General features: G+C 37.9%; 1 protein-coding gene across 1 annotated transcript in view; it reads left to right on the forward strand.

Moving 5' to 3' along the window:
• LOC142291191 (amine oxidase [flavin-containing] B-like) overlaps positions 1-20,547 on the forward strand; it is a 102,343-nt gene that overhangs the window by 68,273 nt on the left and 13,523 nt on the right. The window contains exons 9-13 of the mRNA XM_075335538.1: positions 2,993-3,089; positions 11,599-11,652; positions 12,435-12,492; positions 14,624-14,721; positions 16,700-16,811. Of these exons, the coding sequence (XP_075191653.1) occupies positions 2,993-3,089; positions 11,599-11,652; positions 12,435-12,492; positions 14,624-14,721; positions 16,700-16,811 (419 nt within the window). The remainder of the gene's footprint in view (positions 1-2,992; positions 3,090-11,598; positions 11,653-12,434; positions 12,493-14,623; positions 14,722-16,699; positions 16,812-20,547) is intronic.

Raw genomic sequence — 20,547 nt, forward strand, 5'->3', positions numbered from 1 at the left:
GGGCATAAACATAAGACTGCTGTAAGATACGTCTAGGGTAACCACGCTCCAGAAAGCGATCAAAGAGATCTGCTGCCTGTTTTTCAAAATCATCCTCTCTGGAACAATTCCTGCATATACGCAGGAATTGCCCCTTTGGTATACCTCTTCTATGAGGAAGAGGATGGTGGCTGTCCCATTTTAATAGAGAATTAGTCGCCGTGGGCTTGCGATGTGTAAGAGTCTGGATCTTGCCCTTTCCGTCTTTCACTATTACCAAATCCAAGAAGGTAATTGAATTATGGTCACATGTATAGGTGAATCTAAGCCCTAAGGAATTATTGTTAAGACCCCCAACAAATTGCTCGAAATCAAAAATGGACCCTGTCCAGAGGATGAGGATGTCATCAATGTATCGGACCCAAAGTCCGGATATTCCGATAGCATCCGCCCTGTTGTGCCCTCAGGTGTATTGAATGATGTGTCATATATATATACCACACATGGTGGTGCAGCTCCATGGCGATCACTTGGACTGTGGTGGTCACCTGCACAGTACTATCTGTACCACTGCTGATCCTGTTACCTGACGCCATGGACCTGCACACCTAATCTCCATATCATCCTGGGCAAGTACTAATCATCATTGTTTCTTCATTTTTTCATGCCATTGTGATAATGTTTTCAAACTGTGCACCTGTATGTATCTCTATGCTGATTTTATGTATTTACCTCATAGCCTCCTGATGAACCACACTCTCTGTGTGGGGAAACGCGTCGAGGTGGAGTTACTGAGGTGGAATTTATGCATGACATGAAGGTTGATGGTTCACTTATAATATAAGGACTTCTGAAGAGCAACAGCATATAACTGCTTGGACTTTATGGACTGACATGCCCCAAATCTTGGGTGCTGAACAAATATTCTATTGCAGCCTATAAGTTAAGTCCTATGCTCTAACCTGATTGTGAACCATTATTACCTTTCACATTTGAACTGTCATTTGATATGAACTATATGTACATGATCCTATGATCATATGTTTGTTTTACACTGTGGTGTGATATTTTTTATTGTAATAAAAATTTGTATATTGGGAATATTTGTTTACTCTGCTTAAATAGTAACCCTCCCAGCCTAAAAATAGCAGCTCTCAGTGACAGTGTGTTTAATTTAAAATAAAGTATTTCTCTCTTTGTGTTTATTTATTTTGACTTACATGGTTAGTAATGGGGTGTCTCATAGACACCTCCCCATTACTAACATAGGGCTTGATGGCCATATATTGCCCTGATTGCTACTGTACCAAGGCAATCGGAATTAGCCGGCTAAAGTACCAGAACTGGTGCATCTAATGTGATGTCCCAATTCTGGGTCAGTTGTGAGCTGCTATTTTTAAGTTTGGGCAGGCCAATATGCATTTGTCTGCCTTACCTTGGCTTGTTCTAAAAAATAGGGGGGAATCCGAAGCCATTTTTAAATTAGAATTTTTCTTCTAAAAATTTCTACATTTGTTTTTTTTCTGTCAAGATGCGGTGCAGAGTGCACATTAATAAGAAAACTTTTTTGAATTTACCAAATGGCTGCAAAGAAACAAAGAGTGAAAAATTTAAAGGGGTCTGAATACTTTCTATATCCACTGTATGTCCTTCCAGCCAGACACTCTTGTGATGTCCTCCATTCTTTGATAAAATAAGAGGGGAAAAAAAGCTCCTACTCATTTAATCCTAGCTATCTATCTTGTACCGCAGTGGGTGCTGGAAGATATGATTATGTCACTGCATCGTGCTGTCCGATGTCCCCACCATGCGCTGTCTCCAACAGGGTGCAGGCCGGTAGCAGCATGAATTCCGATGGAGTTCCTGGTGAATCAGGGAGCTGATAATAGCTCTTTTGCTGGTGGCGCTCATATCAATTAATCAATTCTATCATATTCATGACAATTTGTGCAATTACAATTGCTTGTACTGACAGGGCAATGGCCAGGGTGCAGCAGTGAGAGGAATGAGTGGTGTCGGTGACTGCAAATACTCACTGTGCCTTTGTTTTGTCCATAAGTGTACTGAACACCTAAGAAGGTGCCGGATGGTACTATACTCTACGTATAATGACCCAATAGGTATGAAGGTGCTGGGTGGTATCTATACTCTAGATATAATTAGGGACCAATCAGTGAAAACACTCTTTATTAGGAGAAGAGATTGTGGTTGTTAGGCCTAGGACACACGGCGAGAAAAACAGTGCGAGTGGAATGCGATAAAAAAATCACATTCCACTCAGACCAATCTTACTCTATGGGGCAGCTCCCATAAGCGATTATTTTCTCAGCCCTAATCAGACCGAGAAAACAATCACAACATGCTGCGAGTGGAATGCGATCCTGTTCAACTCGCACCCATTTAAGTCTATGGGAGAGAGAAACATTGCATTGCTCTCACATTACACCGATGTAATGCGAGAACAATGCGATTCTCGCATCAGCCTGCAATGGAGGAGATAGGGAAATTAATCCCTCCCTCCCCTCCGCAGCACCGCCCCCCCCTTCCGCAGCTTTGGTCTGTTCTCACGATCGGATAATAGTGGCATGACACTCGTATGACACTGTGCTGCAAGCATGAGCTGATTCCCATGCGAGCACTCACAGAATCCTCGTGTGGCCTCGGCCTTATATGCAGGTTTAGATCTTCACTGCCAAATAATCTCATCCAAGAAAATGAACATCACTGCAGAATTTATGTTGCAAACACAGATATGTAATTATTACATTATCTGGGGTTCACACAAGAACTGGCTAGGTGGAGGCTGATAAAGCACATCGTGAAACCAATACTATTGGGTATTACCATGTGCTCGACAGAGGTGCTATTGTAATAGGCAGGTATGATTACATCATTCAAAAAAAGGGCTAGCATACATTTCTATGAAATCCAAATATTTATAGATGGAGTTTTAAAAATACAATTATCCCTAAATCCTTTTGTTTTCTTCTTTTTTTATTTTAAATCTAATAAGGATTTTGTGGATGTATGATGATTGAAGATGAAGATACCCCAATAGGATTCACGCTGGATGACACAAAACCTGATGGCTCTGTACCTGCTATAATAGGGTATGGCTTAATGAGTAGCTTAAGTTTTAACATAAGTCTAAATGAAATATATACGATATCTACATACAGATATGGTTACTTTAATTATTTTGCATTAATCTTGAATTATGACCTGTACTTGATGGAAAGTGTCCTAACTACATGCAAGTGACATAATGCTACTTTCCAAACACTCTCATCAATCAGCTTTAAACTATGGGAAAAGCTGGCAACAAGTGCTCATTCAAGCATCTGTGAAAATCTGTCTGTGCATGGGCCCCAATACACAGACTGACCCAAACTCATATGTGAGACTACAGCGTTTGAGTAAGGAGACCTGTGGCAAGTCTTTGCATTGCAGTCAGAGTGGACCAATTTTCAAGGATGTCAGAATGAACCTTAAAGAAGCACTCCCATCAGAATTGTTATCCTCTTGATATATTGCAATCACCATATTAAATGACACTGTGTACTAACAATTGCTCATTTTGCCTTTCTAGCCAGTAAATTCTTCACTTTTCTCTGCTCTATCTAGAAATGGGAAGTCTTTTGTTCCTGTATTAAGCATTTCCCTCTTCAACTCCTGACCTCCCCCCTGCCAGGGACTTTTGGAGTGATTCCTGTATGGAAAAGAGACTTTCTGTTTTTCCATAGAAGGTTTCAGCTAGTCAGCCTTTCACTCCTTCAAAAGATTTGACATACAATTATTTGATGGTTGCAAATTGATGTAAATGTACATCATGGTGATCATATGGGCACAGGAGCTGTGCCTACACGATCTCTGCTGGGAGCTTGGCATAAGTTATAGCCAAGCTCCAGCTGTCCATGCACTGACCCTGGCTGTTTAACTCCTTTAATGCCACAATCAATAGCAATCGCAGCATTTAGGAGGCTGGGTGAGGGAGTGCGCTTTCTCGCCCACCTGATCGTGACCCCCTTGACTTGATCACGGGCGCCTGATCACTGCCATGGCAACACGTTGTTGTTATGACAACCTCCAGGTCAGCCAGCTATGGCAAGTCTGTTAGACCATGCAAGGAGCATGGTCTAAGAGACTTTTGTCTGTCTAAGGCTATGTGCGCACTTTGCGTCGAGGTAGTTGCAGTTCTAAACGCATCCTCTGGCAGAAATGTTTTTTGCCAAAGTTGCTTTTGACCACAGAAACGCGATAAATACGCGTGTGTATTTACCGCATTTTAGTCACGTTTTTAGCGCTTTTTACATGCTTTTCCATTGCGTAAAGACAGATGCGTTTTGAACATAAGGACACTGCTAAATAAAGTTTAAACAGTCAAACACTATAAAAAAAGGGAAAAAAAAAGAAAACAAATATAATTATTTAAATTATAACGAAAATAGTTATATTTAATATAATTATAGCGGTTTTATACTATTTATGGCTAAAATAACAAATTAATATTTTTCATTAATTTAATTATCGGACTATGTGTGTGTAAAGGGACATATCATTCCATTATTTTCATGTCATAAACGCATGTGTTTATGCAGTCCAAAACGCATGTTTTCTGCAGCTAAAAGCATGTAAAATGCTGGAATTTTAATGTTGTTTGCTTTTTGCAACTTCTCATTGACTTCAATGTTAGCAAAACGCAGCTCAAATGGCAAAAACAATTGACATGCTGCTTCTTTGAACGCTGAGTTTTTGCCCGAAGATATGGAAATTAAACGCTGCGTGTTGAACAGCAAAGTGCGCACAAGAAATCCCCATTTCCCATAGACTTTGCTTAAAAATCAAAACGCATGCATTTTGGTATGAAAACGTTGCAGTTCAAAACGCAGAGCTGAAAAGCAGGTAAAAACGCAAGGTGCGCACATATTCTTACACTTACAGGTATAATATATTTTCACAACACGCAGAGTAATAAACATTAATGTCCCATGTAGGGAGTAAGTAAAGTTTTTAAAACAATTTGTTTTAAAAAAAATCAGAACATAAAAAAATGTATAAAACTGTCACATTAGTTAACCCCCTCAGTGAACACTATAAAAAAAAAATGTCTTTTAACCCCTTCAGCCCCCGGGCACTTTCCGTTTTTGTGTTTTTGTTTTTTGCTCCTTTTCTTCCGAGAGCCGTAACTTTTTTATTTTTCTGTCAATTTTGCCATGTGAGGGCTTGCTTTTTGCGGGACGAGTTGTACTTTTAAATGAAACCATAGGTTTTACCATATAGTGTACTGGAAAACAGCAAAAAAATTCCAAGTGTGGAAAAACTGCAAAAAAAGTGTGATCGCACAATAGTTTTTGGGATGTTTTATTCACCGTATTCACTATATGGTAAAACTGATGTATCTATGTGATGCCTCAGGTCGGTGCGAGTTTGTAGACACCAAACATGTATAGGTTTACTTGTATCTAAGAGGTTAAAAAAAAAATCACAATTTGTCCAATAAAAGTGGCGCACGTTTTGCGCCATTTTCCGAAACACGTAGCGTTCTCATTTTCGGGATCTATGGCTCTGTGACGGCTTATTTCTTTCGTCTTGAGCTGACATTTTTAATGGTACAATTTCTGCGCAGATGCTACGTTTTGATCGCCTGCTATTGCATTTTGCGTAAAATATGCGGCGACCAAAAAACGTAATTTTGGCGTTTGGAATTTTTTTGCCACTATGCCGTTTACCAATCAGATTAATTGATTTTATATTTTGATCGGGCATTTCTGAACGCGGCGATACCAAATATGTGTATATTTATTTATCTTTTAATCCTTTAATTTTCAATGGGGCGAAAGGGGGGTGATTTGAACTTTTAGGGGTTTTTTTTTTTTTATTATTATTTAAAACTTTTTTTTACTTTTTTTTATTTTATTTGACTAGCCCCCCTAGGGGGCTGTAGCGATCAGCAATCGGATCACTCTGATCTATCTGCTGATCACAGCTACACAGGTGTGAACAGCAGATACGGTCACTTCCTGTTTCATTCGGCTCCGGGCCGGGTGAAAACGAAAAGGAAACGTCATAGCTGCAGGCATCATCACATGACCCTGTGCTACCATGGAAACCACCGAAAGTGACGTGTTCACGCACGTGACTTCCTGTGGCGGTGGCGGTAAGTAAAAATCATGGCCACGCACATATAGATCTCACTAACAGACTTTGGCAGCGAGATTTAAGGGGTTAAATGTTGCGAGTGGAAGCGATTCCACTTGCAACATGCAGGCACACATGTCAGCTGTTGAAAACAGCTGATATGTGTGCCGATCGCCGCCGCCTGCCCGCGGCAGGGGGCGGGGCTTAACGTGACACGCTCCATGACAGATAGATCCGTCCAAGGTCGTGAAGGGGTTAATCATGCAGCTGAAAAAAGTAGAATAAAATGAGGTAAAAAGTAATATGCAAATAAAAATGGTAGCGCTGAAAATGTCATCTTGTCCCGCAAAAAACAAGCTGCCGCATAAATAGCTCCATCAGCAGAAAAATAAAAAGCTATAGTTCTCAAAAGCTACCCCTCTCAGAATACAGTATTTCAAAAGCAAATTTGTTGTATATGCTTGTTTTTATGATGGAAAAGCAGCAAACATAAAAAACAATATACATGTGGTATTGCTGTAATCGTACTGACCAGTAGAATAAAGCTGTCTTATCACTTTTACGACAAGGTGAATGGTGTAAAAATGTCTCATAAAAAGCAGAATAGAAAGCGATAAAAAAATATGTTGCATACAATGGTACCAATAAAAAGTTCAACTCATGAGACAAAGAACAAGCTGTCACATGACTGTTGGCAGAAAAATAAAAAAAATATAGACTTCAAAATTCAGCGATGCAAAAAACCTTTATTTTTTAATAAGAACTAGGACATACGTACCAGAATCACTGACGCGTGAAACAGGCCTTGCACTGTACCTCAAAAGTAGTTCCTGATTACATGGAAGGTGTTGGCACATTCAGGAAAAAAATACACAGCAAACTATGGGGTACATTTTTTATTAGCCCTTATAAAAATTAAAAACTTGGGGCTAAAACAAAATTTTGTGAAAAAAATGTAATTATTCTTTCTTTACCACCCATTGGTATCAGATCATGTGGGATACCTGTGGTGTCAATATGCTCACTGTACTTCTAGATGAATTAATTGAGGGGTAGTCTTTGTAAAATGGGATCACTAATGGGGGTTATACTTTTCTGGCATGTCAGTTTCTCTGTCAATGTGACATGGCATCTGCAAACCATTTAATCTAAATCTGAACTTCAATATGGCGCTCCTTCCCTTCAGAGCTTTGCACTGTTCCTCAAAAGTAGTTTTCAACCACATATGGTTTATTGGCAAAATGAGGAGAAATTGTGTAACAAATGGTATGGTCCATTTTCTCCTATTCCCCTTTTTGAAAATTAGAATTCTAGGGCCAAATAACACTTTAGTGGAAAAAATTGTATTTTTTTTATTTTCACAGCCCAATGTTAGACAATTCTATGAATAACCTGAGGGTTAAAATAGCTACACTACATCCCAATATGAGTTCCTTTGATAAAAGTATACTTTCCAGAACGGGATCACTTGTTGGACGTTTCAAAAGTGACACAGAGTCCAAAATCTATTCCAGCCAAAATGGTACTCCAAAATTCAAATAGCACTTCTTACCTTGTGAGCCCTGCCATGTGCCCAAAAAGTAGTTTTCCACCACATATAGAATAATCCTGTACTCGGTAAATTGCACAACAGAGTTTATAGTCCATTTACTATTTATAGCCTTCTTAAAATGAAAAAAAAAAAATGAAAGCAACATTTTTGTGATAAAATCTATTTTTTTTCATAGCTCAACATAATAAAATTCTGTGAAACATCTGTGGGTTCAAGGTGCTCACCACAGATTTAGATGACTTCCCTGAGTGGTCTAGTTTCCAAAATGTGGTCACTTGTTGGTAGTTTCCACAGTTTAAGCACATTAGGGTCTCTGCAAACGCAACATATCGTCCGCTGTTTATTCAAGACAATTTTTTGCTCCAAAAGTTACCGTAAATGGTGCACCATGTGCAAAAGCAGTAGTTTTCCACTACATATAGAGTATGTACTCAGGAGAAATTCTACAACATTTTATCTGGCTACCCTTGTAAAAATAAAAATTGGGGCTACAGCAATATTTTTGTGGGAAAAAGTAAAATTTTCATTTTTTTCCTTTCACATTGCTTTCATTCCAGTAAAGCACCTAAAGGGTTCATAAGCTTCTTGAATATAGTTTGCGCACTTTGAGGGGTGCAGTTTTTAAAATGGTGTCACTTTTGGACAATTTCTGTCACACAGATGCCTCAAAGTCACTTCAAATGGGTGTGGTCCCGAAAAAAAATTGTTTTTGCATATTTTGTTGGAAAAATGAGAAATTACTGATATATTTTAACCTTTCCACTTCCTAGCAAAAAATATAAATTTCAAAAATGGTGATTAGCTAAAGTAGACATTTGGTAAATGTTGTTTATTAACTATTTTGTGTGATATAACTATCTGATTTAAGGGCATAAAAATTCAAAGTTCAAAAATGTCTACATTTTCAAATTTTTGGTCAAATTTTTATATTTTCATAAATAAATGCAAATCATATTGGCCAAAATTTACCACTACCATAAAGCACAATATATCACAAAAAATGTTATCAAAATCACTGGGAAATACTGAAGCATTCTAGAGTTAATATCTTATAAAGTGACACTGGTTAGAATTGTAAAATTTGTCCTGTCATGAAGATGAAAACAGGCTTGTTGGTGAAGAGGTTAATCACATGATTTCATAGACCTGATGGAAAAGAGAAGAATTAACTGCTTAGTAGGGCAAAATGAGCAATGCTACAGTTAGGTCCAGAAATATTTGGACAGTGACACAATTTTCGCGAGTTGGGCTCTGCATGCCACCACATTGGATTTGAAATGAAACCTCTACAACAGAATTCAAGTGCAGATTGTAACGTTTAATTTGAAGGTTTGAACAAAAATATCTGATAGAAATTGTAGGAATTGTACACATTTCTTTACAAACACTCCACATTTTAGGAGGTCAAAAGTAATTGGACAAATAAACCAAACCCAAACAAAATATTTTTATTTTCAATATTTTGTTGCGAATCCTTTGGAGGCAATCACTGCCTTAAGTCTGGAACCCATGGACATCACCAAACGCTGGGTTTCCTCCTTCTTAATGCTTTGCCAGGCCTTTACAGCCGCAGCCTTCAGGTCTTGCTTGTTTGTGGGTCTTTCCGTCTTAAGTCTGGATTTGAGCAAGTGAAATGCATGCTCAATTGGGTTAAGATCTGGTGATTGACTTGGCCATTGCAGAATGTTCCACTTTTTTGCACTCATGAACTCCTGGGTAGCTTTGGCTGTATGCTTGGGGTCATTGTCCATCTGTACTATGAAGCGCCGTCCGATCAACTTTGCGGCATTTGGCTGAATCTGGGCTGAAAGTATATCCCGGTACACTTCAGAATTCATCCGGCTACTATTGTCTGCTGTTATGTCATCAATAAACACAAGTGACCCAGTGCCATTGAAAGCCATGCATGCCCATGCCATCATGTTGCATCCACCATGTTTTACAGAGGATGTGGTGTGCCTTGGATCATGTGCCGTTCCCTTTCTTCTCCAAACTTTTTTCTTCCCATCATTCTGGTACAGGTTGATCTTTGTCTCATCTGTCCATAGAATACTTTTCCAGAACTGAGCTGGCTTCATGAGGTGTTTTTCAGCAAATTTAACTCTGGCCTGTCTATTTTGGAATTGATGAATGGTTTGCATCTAGATGTGAACCCTTTGTATTTACTTTCATGGAGTCGTCTCTTTACTGTTGACTTAGAGACAGATACACCTACTTCACTGAGAGTGTTCTGGACTTCAGTTGATGTTGTGAACAGGTTCTTCTTCACCAAAGAAAGTATGCGGCGATCATCCACCACTGTTGTCATCCGTGGACGCCCAGGCCTTTTTGAGTTCCCAAGCTCACCAGTCAATTCCTTTTTTCTCAGAATGTACCCGACTGTTGATTTTGCTACTCCAAGCATGTCTGCTATCTCTCTGATGGATTTTTTTCTTTTTTGTCAGCCTCAGGATGTTTTGCTTCACCTCAATTGAGAGTTCCTTAGACCGCATGTTGTCTGGTCACAGCAACAGCTTCCAAATGCAAAATCACACACCTGTAATCAACCCCAGACCTTTTAACTACTTCATTGATTACAGGTTAACGAGGGAGACGCCTTCAGAGTTAATTGCAGCCCTTAGAGTCCCTTGTCCAATTACTTTTGGTCCCTTGAAAAAGAGGAGGCTATGCATTACAGAGCTATGATTCCTAAACCCTTTCTCCGATTTGGATGTGAAAACTCTCATATTGCAGCTGGGAGTGTGCACTTTCAGCCCATTTTATATATATAATTGTATTTCTGAACATGTTTTTGTAAACAGCTAAAATAACAAAACTTGTGTCACTGTCCAAATATTTCTGGACCTAACTGTATGTATACTGTGCTATATAATGTGGTGATTGCACTATATTAAAAGAAAAAAAACTTTATTGGTAGTGCTTCTTTAAGTGTTCAGTTTCCAGTCAGCAGGGAGCCTCTTCCCACTGCAGCAATTTTTGTGTTTTTGTTTTTTTCCTTCCCTTTTTCCAAAAGCTATATGAAGCTATATTTTTGCATGGCGAGTTGTAGTTTTGAATTACCCAATTTGTATTACCATATAATGTGCAGCAAATGTGAACAAAAAAAATACGTGTGGTGAAATAGTAAAATATTTTTTATTTTTTTTTTGGTGTTTCATTACTACGGCTTTCATTGAGGCATAAAAATTACCTGGTAACTTCTACAAGTCATTATGTTTAAGGTGATGCCAAATATATATTTTAAAAAATATTTAATCATTTAAAAAAATGTAGAACTTTGTAAAAACATTACTTGCTGTCACCATTTTCTAAGACACAAGAGTTTTTTTAAATTTTAGCTGTAGTTTTTAATGCTACCATCTTGAGGCATATTTGGCATTTTGATTCATCTCCATTTTTAGGGTAGATGAAGTGACCAAAAGTAGCAATTTTGACAATTTAATTTTTTTTCTTTGAAATTTACTATAAATATATGTATATTTTTATGGATCAAATTTCAAATATTATGCTTCTTAGTTGAATTATATCATTAAAACTTTTTTTACACAGTATTTTGTCAGTCACCATTGTGCACTTGAACATGTAGTCTATCATATTATTGCAATATATAGAAATTAATTATTTAAAAATCATATAATGGGATTTTCTGCATTTTTTGGGGGGATTCTGTCTGTCACAGTTGAAGTGTTCCTGCAATACAAATTACAGAACTCTCCATTCTTTGTAGGTGGGAAAACATGCAAAATCGGCAGTGTATCAAACACATTTTCCCCACTATATATGTCCCTCATTTAGCGTGGAGGGGTTAAGCATAAAGGTCCTTGACTGTTTCTAATTTGTCAACAAAAATAAAGAACGTGCAGTAGGTCTAAAAAAATATTTTTATATTCGATTGTATTGTTTGATTTACATTGTCTTTTCTCTTATAGATTCATTTTGTCAAGAAAAGCATCCTTATTTGCAAATCTGACCAAGGAGGAAAGGTATTTTTGGTCGGGGTATAATATAAAGTATATCATTTTGATAAGTTGTAAAATTGTTTTACTTTACATTTCAAAGGCACTGTTCCCTTTCAGAACATTTTCTGCTATACGCTGTAGTAGTTATATATAAAAAAAAAAGCTCCCTTCCTGGGTCTGGCGCAAGATCTCCTCTATTGCCACTTCTCTATTGTTTGTCTGCAGCGCTACCGCCAGTCACTGACCTGACTGGTTCCGCCCATGTTTACGGCACTAGCCCCTAACCTTCACTGATAAGCTGCAAACACAGTTGACATGACGTTGCCGCTGCAGTCAAACAACAGTCTTGGGGATGGAAGAGAGCTGGCACCCGATCGGGGAAGGGTAAGTAATACTCACTTTCTTTTTGTATAACTACTTCAACATATAGCAGAGAGTTTTCTAAAATGAGACGTCCCCTAAAATTCTTATATTATAAAAACTTTTCCATCCATAAAGCCCTTTAAAGCCCTACTGTTAATTTAGACTGAAAGCATACCAATTTGTAGACCACTTTTTAATCCTTTGTTACAGCATCAATTTGAATTAAGTCTTGATGAAAACATAATAAAAACAAATATGCATAAAAGTAAGGTTAATCATCTTTTTGGTGGCTGGTTTTACTCACTAAGAACTTTTAAAAAACCTTTAATGCTTCCAATGTACAGTAAAAGGGATAGTCATTGTTTCATAGGCATAATTCAGATTTTTATGCAGTTTTTAAAAAGTCACTAAAATTGATGACTTATCAAACATTTGCTCACTAGGAAAAGAAAAATATGTGAATACTACGCCAAAGTCATGGGAACTGAAGAAGCTTTGCATGTAAGTTATTACTGCCAAATATATTAAGGACAAATTCTGAAATAATCATGAAATCAATCATTAAAGGAAGTAAAGTTTAACCCCTTCCCGACTGCCAATCTTTCATTTTGCACTTTTGTTTTTTTCCCCATTCTTCCAAGAACCATAACATTTTTATTTTTCCTTGCACATAGCCAAGTGAATGCTTCTTTTTTTGAAGGGAAAGTTGTACTTTTGAAAGGCACCATCTATTTTATCATGTTACATATGGTTGTCACAAAACCTAAAAAGAGGAGGGCCTTATTGGATAGTGTAACCAAATACAATACGCAATAATGTAGTCAAATCGAAACTTGGCCAAATGCAAAACCTACAATAGATTACTACAAAAATGACGTATAAAATAAGTAAAATTAAAAAATATATAGTGATGCAAAGGCAAGGCAATGAAAAACACACACACATACATATACATTATATATATATATATATATATATGTATATATATATATATATATATATATATATATATATATATATATATATATATATATATAAATAAATCATTATAAGTAAAAAATTAAGCACTTCTCTAAATTTCAAAAGATGTGTTACATACAAAAAGTGCACAGTGCATATAAACGGCAATAGGTATCAAGTGCACAGTGCCTGTAAGCAGCAGTGGTCATTTATGCATAATCTCAGTACACATCCTTGTAAGAAGCCATGACAAAACGTTTATTGGGGGCATTTTGGTAATATGCATCACCAGTTTATGTATTTATTGTTTTAATAATACTTAATAAAGATTCATAGTTTATTTGTCCTTATTGTAGTTATCTACTGTAGGTTTAGCATTCATTATATGGTAAAAATAACATTACAAAATGAGTCTTCAGGTAAGTATAATTGTGGTGATACCAAACACCCATATTTTTTTTTTTATTTAAGTGGTAAAAAAAAAGCAAACCAGAAAATAGTAGAAAACTTTTTTTTTTGCTTTTATTACCATTTCCTGAGACCTATAACATTTTTTAATTCATAATAACATTGTCAAGACATATATGGGGGTCTTTAGTATGAGTGACGTGCTGTAACTGCTGCTGTCATAAATCACTGAGGGAAAAAGGTATGGCTCTTGAAATAAGGGGAGGAAAAACAGAAATGAAAAAAAAAAAATGGAAATTAGCCGTGACATAAAGGGAATAAAAATCCTGGGATACACTTAACAATAACATATCTGCTTATTCCTGTGTTTTTTTTTATTGTCTTTATGTCTGCAAACAAGGGAAAAGGAAGCTGACCGCACTGCGGTTATACGTTACATGCCAGTATAGGCACCAATATTACTGGTGTGCCACAACCAGTTCATAGTCATAGAGGAGACTTGAAAGAAAAAATTACGGAAGCTCCAATTCAGAAAAAAAAAAAATGGGATACTTTGGTTCAAAAACATTTTAAAATCACAGCGTCACCCACTGAGCTGAGTCGGTAATGCTGTGATTTTAAAATGTTTTTTAATTAAAGTATCACATTTTATGCTTTTTCCTGGATTTTAGCTGATGCAATTTTTTCTTTCAAGTCTGTTTTAAGTCTATATAATTTTACTTTCATAAATCCACATCTGTATGACGCCTAGATATTTAATTATATGGTCATTTCTTTACTTAAGATACTGGACAGAAACTTGATTATGCTGAGAAGCAAATTAGACTTGACAAATTAATGTAGAATATAGAATTATAATTTTGTAATATCGGTTAGGTTAAGGTGTCATGGGAATGATTTTATATGCCTCTTAAAACTTCACATCCGCTGAAATTTTGCTTCCTAGCAGTCTATCAAGGCCACAGGGAAAGAATTCATAAAATAATTCCGCAGCTAAATAAAGACAAAAATGTATGATTATTTCAATAAAAAACGGCACTTTTGTTATGGCTGTTTAGTTTTCAAGTCACAGAGTAGTAAAAAAAAAAATCTCTAATCTTCGTCATTTTTTTCCTTCTAAGTTTAGAGAAAGGTCGGAGCGTAACTATGAGTGGATTCTATTTTACAAAATCTTGCTGTACGGAATGTTGTATTGTTTGTATTGGGGGCCTTTTACTTTTCTTTGTTTAACTATTTGTAAACTATTCTGCATTTTTTTTCATAGCCAGTCCACTATGAAGAAAAGGACTGGTGTAAAGAACAATACTCCGGTGGATGCTACACAGCATATTTTCCTCCAGGAATTATGACTCAATTTGGAAGGTATGGATGTATAGAGGTTGAAATATACAAATGATCTAAAATCTTTTATGCCCCAAAATGACAAAAGCATTCTAGGAGTGACAAATATTCTGTCATAACATCACATTTTGTGTCTCTGTCTCTAATTCATTTGTAAACCAGCCTGACAAAGGAGCATTCGTGCTCCGAAAGCTTGCAAATATTTTTTTTCCTGGTTACTCAATAAAGGTATCACTCCTAGAATACGTTTGTCATTTTTGGGCGTAAAAGTATTCACATTTATTTTTTCTGTCCAACAAGGCACCACAGTATAATCATGTATTGTACATCTAACAAAAATACACACAAATACAAACACATACATGTGTGTATGTATATATATATATATATATATATATATATATATATATATATATATATATTATATATATATATACACACACAATAATGGAGAAAAAGATATGGATCGCACATCCCAAAAATACATTGATCTAAAAGCCGCTAGGCAAAAATTTAAATAGAACATGAGGTTCTTAGTTACCATTCTGATCAGACTGTATTAAGCCCACTGCCACGTCACGGCGAACCTCTTGAGTGGGTCCCTATTCTAAGCCTTGTAGTGCAGCCTTAGAATAGGGACCCACTCAAGAGGTTCGCCGTGACATGGCAGTGGGCTTAATACAGTCTGATCAGAATGGTAACTAAGAACCTCATGTTCTATTTAAATTTTTGCCTAGCGGCTTTTAGATCAATGTATTCTTGGGATTTGCAATCCATGTCTTTTTCTCCATTGTTATATATACTCTCCATATGTTATATGTTATTCTCCATTGTTATACACACTGATACAGTACAGTGAACACACATGTATATGGTATATATGTGTATGTGTCCATATTCATAATATATATATATATATATATATATATACATACATATATACTGTACATATATATATATATATATATATATATATATATATATATATATATATATATATATATATATATATATATATATTATGAATATGGACACATACACATATATACCATATATATGTGTGTTCACTGTACTGTATCAGTGTGGCTTTTTTTCAGTTACCGCTGGATCATACCTGTATGTTACCAAATGCACAGTATTTATGGTAATGGCAGATGGGTACACAAAACTGACTAATTAATCTGCTGAGTTTCCGCATTTTACAATGTAGTCTATAGAGATGAGTAAATCTTTTGAAATGTGAATTGACATATTTACCACATTTTTCTTGGCAATTCAATTTTTGGAGAATCATTTTGCCGCAAAACAAAAGAACTTCAAATCCTCTAATTGTCATATTAGGCCCTATCCACTTTTTTGCCACACTAATCTTCACTGCTGTGCTGTCACACACTATATTTACAGGTTCTCAGTGTTTTATGGATTCCTTTCCCTATTTATATAGCTATACTATGAGCTGTGACGTCCTGTCACTATCCAGATTCACCACAATATGACTGCTGTACTCGTATTTCCTGTTTTTGCTTTCATACAGGCTATGATAGCAGCTCTCGATTAGCTGTGCTATGTCATTTTATGTGACAGTAGGACCTTAAGGGGGGAAACCTACCCAAGATGATGTGATCCTTCTCTGGCTGCTTCAATATTCAGCCATTTGAACAATGTCAGTGGCCAAGTTTATGTGATTTGAGCACAGCAAATCGCAAACTGTTCGAATTTGACAGCTTCAGCGAGTTCCTAAAAAATTCAGTACATATGATTTTCATCAAACTGATTTGCTCATCTCTAATAGTCTATGTAGCAGTAATGCAGTTCAAAATTCATGTATTCCATGTTCCCAAATTTCATAGAGCATTAATGTGCTGCTGCACTTGTTTACATTTCAGTCACAGTAGCTTGCACCAGTTCACATTTAACTCATTTTACATATACATAAATGAACCAGTCCTTCTAATAAAATGATGGGTATGTATCGAATATATGTCATATGTTCTCACAGTGTCATTCGAAAACCTGTTGGAAAGCTTTACTTTGCGGGTACAGAGACGGCTACAGTGTGGAGTGGATACATGGAAGGTGCTATAGAAGCTGGAGAAAGAGCAGCTAGAGAGGTAACGTCAAATTGGTTCTGAAAATTTTGTTGAAAAATGAAAATCTGCAGATAAACCTTTAAGAAATTCTAACTTACAAGCATATGTTTTAAAAATGTTCTGGTGTAAAATTAATATATAGAAAGACTGACCCGTATATCTTTTCATATATTTGTAGTGCATTTCTTTCTGATTGAGCACTCCGCCTTATAACCAGGCTGTGTTCATTCCCCTTTATAGCTGGAATCTAGCAGCCCAGAAATGAAGGTTTTAACCCAGATAGAGGCATTTCAAGTTAGGGTCCCGGTACACTGAGATCACTTTGTCGTGGTAACCAGGCTTACATGCATTGGCAAATACTTATGCTAAATATCTCTCTTTTTTTCAAATATTCCTATAGCAGTAATGCAATATTAGAGTTCTCTTATTCATTGTTAGCATTTTAGTGTGCAGCTGTATCTGTTTTGTAGTTTTGGTGTAAAATAGACATTTTTTTTAATAATTAGTTTTATTAGTATTACCATCTGTTTTAAGGGCATAAAAATTCAAAGTTTGAAAATTACACATTTTTCTACATTTTCATCAAATTTCCTATTTTTTCATGAATAAACACACATATTGGCCTAAAGTTTGACTGGTATAAAGTATTATGTCCACAAAAAAAAAAAGGCTCAGAATCACTAGGATTTGTTGAAGCATTCCAAGGTTATAATCTCATAAATTGACACTGGTTGGAATAGCAAATGTTGCCCTGATCAGGAAAAAAAGCTTGGGGGTGAAGGGGTTAATAATATAACTTTCATTACAAAATATTTAGTTTTATTCAAATTAGATAATATAAAATTAATACACCCCACATCAGTAAATTCTACGTCTAGTATTTAATATGACCTTCATGATTTTTAAAGGTTAGTTATCACTAGAGTTGAGCGCGGTTCGCGGTTCGCGGTTCTCCAGTTCGCGGTTCGAGTGATTTTGGGGGCTGTTCTAGATCGAACTAGAACTCGAGCTTTTTGCTAACGCTCGATAGTTCTAGTTACGTTCGAGAACGGTTCTAGCAGCAAAAAGCCAAGCTAATTACTAGCTGGCTTACCGCTGTAATAGTGTAAGTCACTCTGTGACTTACACTATTATGAAATTTCAGCGTATAGTGTGCGGGAACAGTGCATTCAGATCACTGCTGCTGGTATAATGACGATAGCCATTTTTTTTTTTCCTTGTCTTCTTTCCCTAAGCGCGCGCGTGTAGTGGGGCGGGCCAGCATGTCAACCAATCCCAGACACGCACACAGCTAAGTGGACTTTTAGCCAGAGAAGCAACGGCATGTGTGATAGGATGTCCATGTCACATGTCCCTGCATTATAAATACGGGCATCTGCCCGTCTGGACGCCATTATCTGCCTTCTGCGTCTGGGTGTCAGTCACCGCTGGCGTATCTCCTGTCTCCGATACTGCTGTGTACGCTCTACACACAGCGCTATACAGAATAGGGATAGAAGTTTCTATTAGCCCTTGTAAGGGCTAATACCAGCAGGCTCAGAGCCATAGGTGACAGTCAGGTCCGTGAAAACAGATTTTAACAGCTACACAAGATAACAGCGTCTGTGTAGCTAAGGTCAGGGATTTCCTCGCTGCATTTCCCCATTAGGAGGGATAGAAAGTGAGGCTTCCTTTCCTCTACCCAGACCCACAACCCTGCCACTGTACCCTCCTGCCCTTTGCACACTCAAGCTCATTGTTACTAAGCCATTATACTAGCAAACACTGAGTAAACTTAGTGGCATCCTAAAAGTGGCAGTTGGACTTCCATTAGTGTCCCACTAGTGCAAATTTATTTGCAGAACCTCTGCATTGCACACTCAAACTCATTGTTACTAAGCCATTATACTAGCAAACTATGCTGCCAGTTTAAGGGCCGTAGTTGCATTGTCAGGGATAATTATTGTTGTTTATTCTGCTGTTAATAAAGCTAGACCACCGCTGCAATCTACACCACCTCTCAATTTTTACTACCACATTTTAAGCGCACAATCTTGTCGCAATCAAAATGAGTGGCAAAATGACAGATGCTGGTGGAAAGGGGAAGAGGCGTGTTGGAAAAGGAAAAAAAGGGTTTGTCCGTGGGGAAGGTGGCAAAGCTCCATTAACATCTGCTGAAGATAGACCATCTTCCAGCAAAAGTAAGATGTCTACTACTTACCGTGGACAATCCGATGTGCTCCCTTTTTTACGGACACGAACAACTGGAACAAAGGTAGATGATGGCCAAAAAAGGAAAATGCTTGAATGGATCTCAAGTGGTCCAACAAGTGCCCTCTCCGCCACCTCAACTACCGCATCCAAAAAACACCAGTCCTCTGAGTTGTCATCCCAATCACACTTGCTTTCTCCCAGTTCTGAAGTCTCCATCCACCCTGCACAGTATGGTGGAACTGAGATGGCTGAGTCTGCAGAGCTGTTCAGTCACACTATAGCCTGGGAATCAGTAGTCTGCTCCCAAGCTACAGTGAGTACAGACCAGGAAATGGTCTGCAGTGATGCCCAGAACCTTTGTGACTCTGATTCAGGCCGTGAGGACCAAGTTTCTGAGCATAATGTTGACCCTTTTTCACAAACTGTAACACCTGTTGTTATAGACAATGAGGAACTGATGACGATGAGACGCAGATACCAGATTGGGATGACAACTTAAATATTCTGTCAGGGCACGAAGAGGCTCGGTCTGAGGGTGAGGGGAGTGCAAACACAACAATTGATGAGGAAGTTCTAGATCCCACCTACTGTCAACCCACAGTCAGGCCCTCGAGGAGGTCAACAGAGGCGGTGGAGGAGGATGCAACTGATGACGAAGTTACCTTGCGCCTTCCTGGACAGAGTCGGAGCACTGGTAGCATGTCTACAACTGCATCCTCAGCCACCACTCTGCCTCTGAGCACTAATTGAGGTGGATCAGCAGGTCGCATGCCCTCTAAGCCTTGCCTAGCCTGGTCCTTTTTTGACATAGCAAAAGATCGCCCAAATTATGCGATCTGTAAAATTTGTCGTGATTCTGTTAGTAGAGGGCAAAACCTCAGCAGTTTGACAACTTCTTCCATGAATCGTCACATGAATAAATATCATATGTCCCAGTGGGAAGCTGACCGTGCTGCAATGCAGCCTAGCGGAGCGAACCATCCACCGCCTGCCCCTTCCAGTGCATCTGCGCGCTCTTCATCTTCTAGGACTGTGGGGACAGCTGTCACACCTGGTTTTCCATGCACAACTTCCACCACTGTAACCGCACCAGGCAGTTTGCTTGGTAGGTCGTCAGTTGGTTTGGAAGGGGAAACAAGTGCGTGTGTACAGCTCTCTCAGACATCGATAGCACCAACGTTGGATGAAGGCAACATCATGTCTACGCCTGCACTTTCCTCACAAACCTGCATTTTTCCAGGCACACCCTACTCAACACCGTCTACACACAGCAGCCAGATCTCTGTCCCTCAGATGTGGACAAATAAAAGGCCACTTCCTGCGACCCATGACAAAGCTAAGAGGTTGACTTTATCCCTCTGTAAGCTCTTGGCTACCGAAATGCTGCCTTTCCACCTGGTGGACACACAGGATTTTAGAGACCTTATGTCTGTCGCTGCCCCAGTACCAGATGCCCAGTCGCCACTACTTCTCTAAGAAAGGTGTGCCTGCGCTACACCAGCATGTCACACACAACATCACCGCTTCGTTGAGAAACTCTGTGTGTCAACGGGTGCATTTCACC

This window comes from Anomaloglossus baeobatrachus, chromosome 2 (genome assembly GCF_048569485.1).
Source record: "Anomaloglossus baeobatrachus isolate aAnoBae1 chromosome 2, aAnoBae1.hap1, whole genome shotgun sequence".
Taxonomy (NCBI): Eukaryota; Metazoa; Chordata; class Amphibia; order Anura; family Aromobatidae; genus Anomaloglossus; species Anomaloglossus baeobatrachus.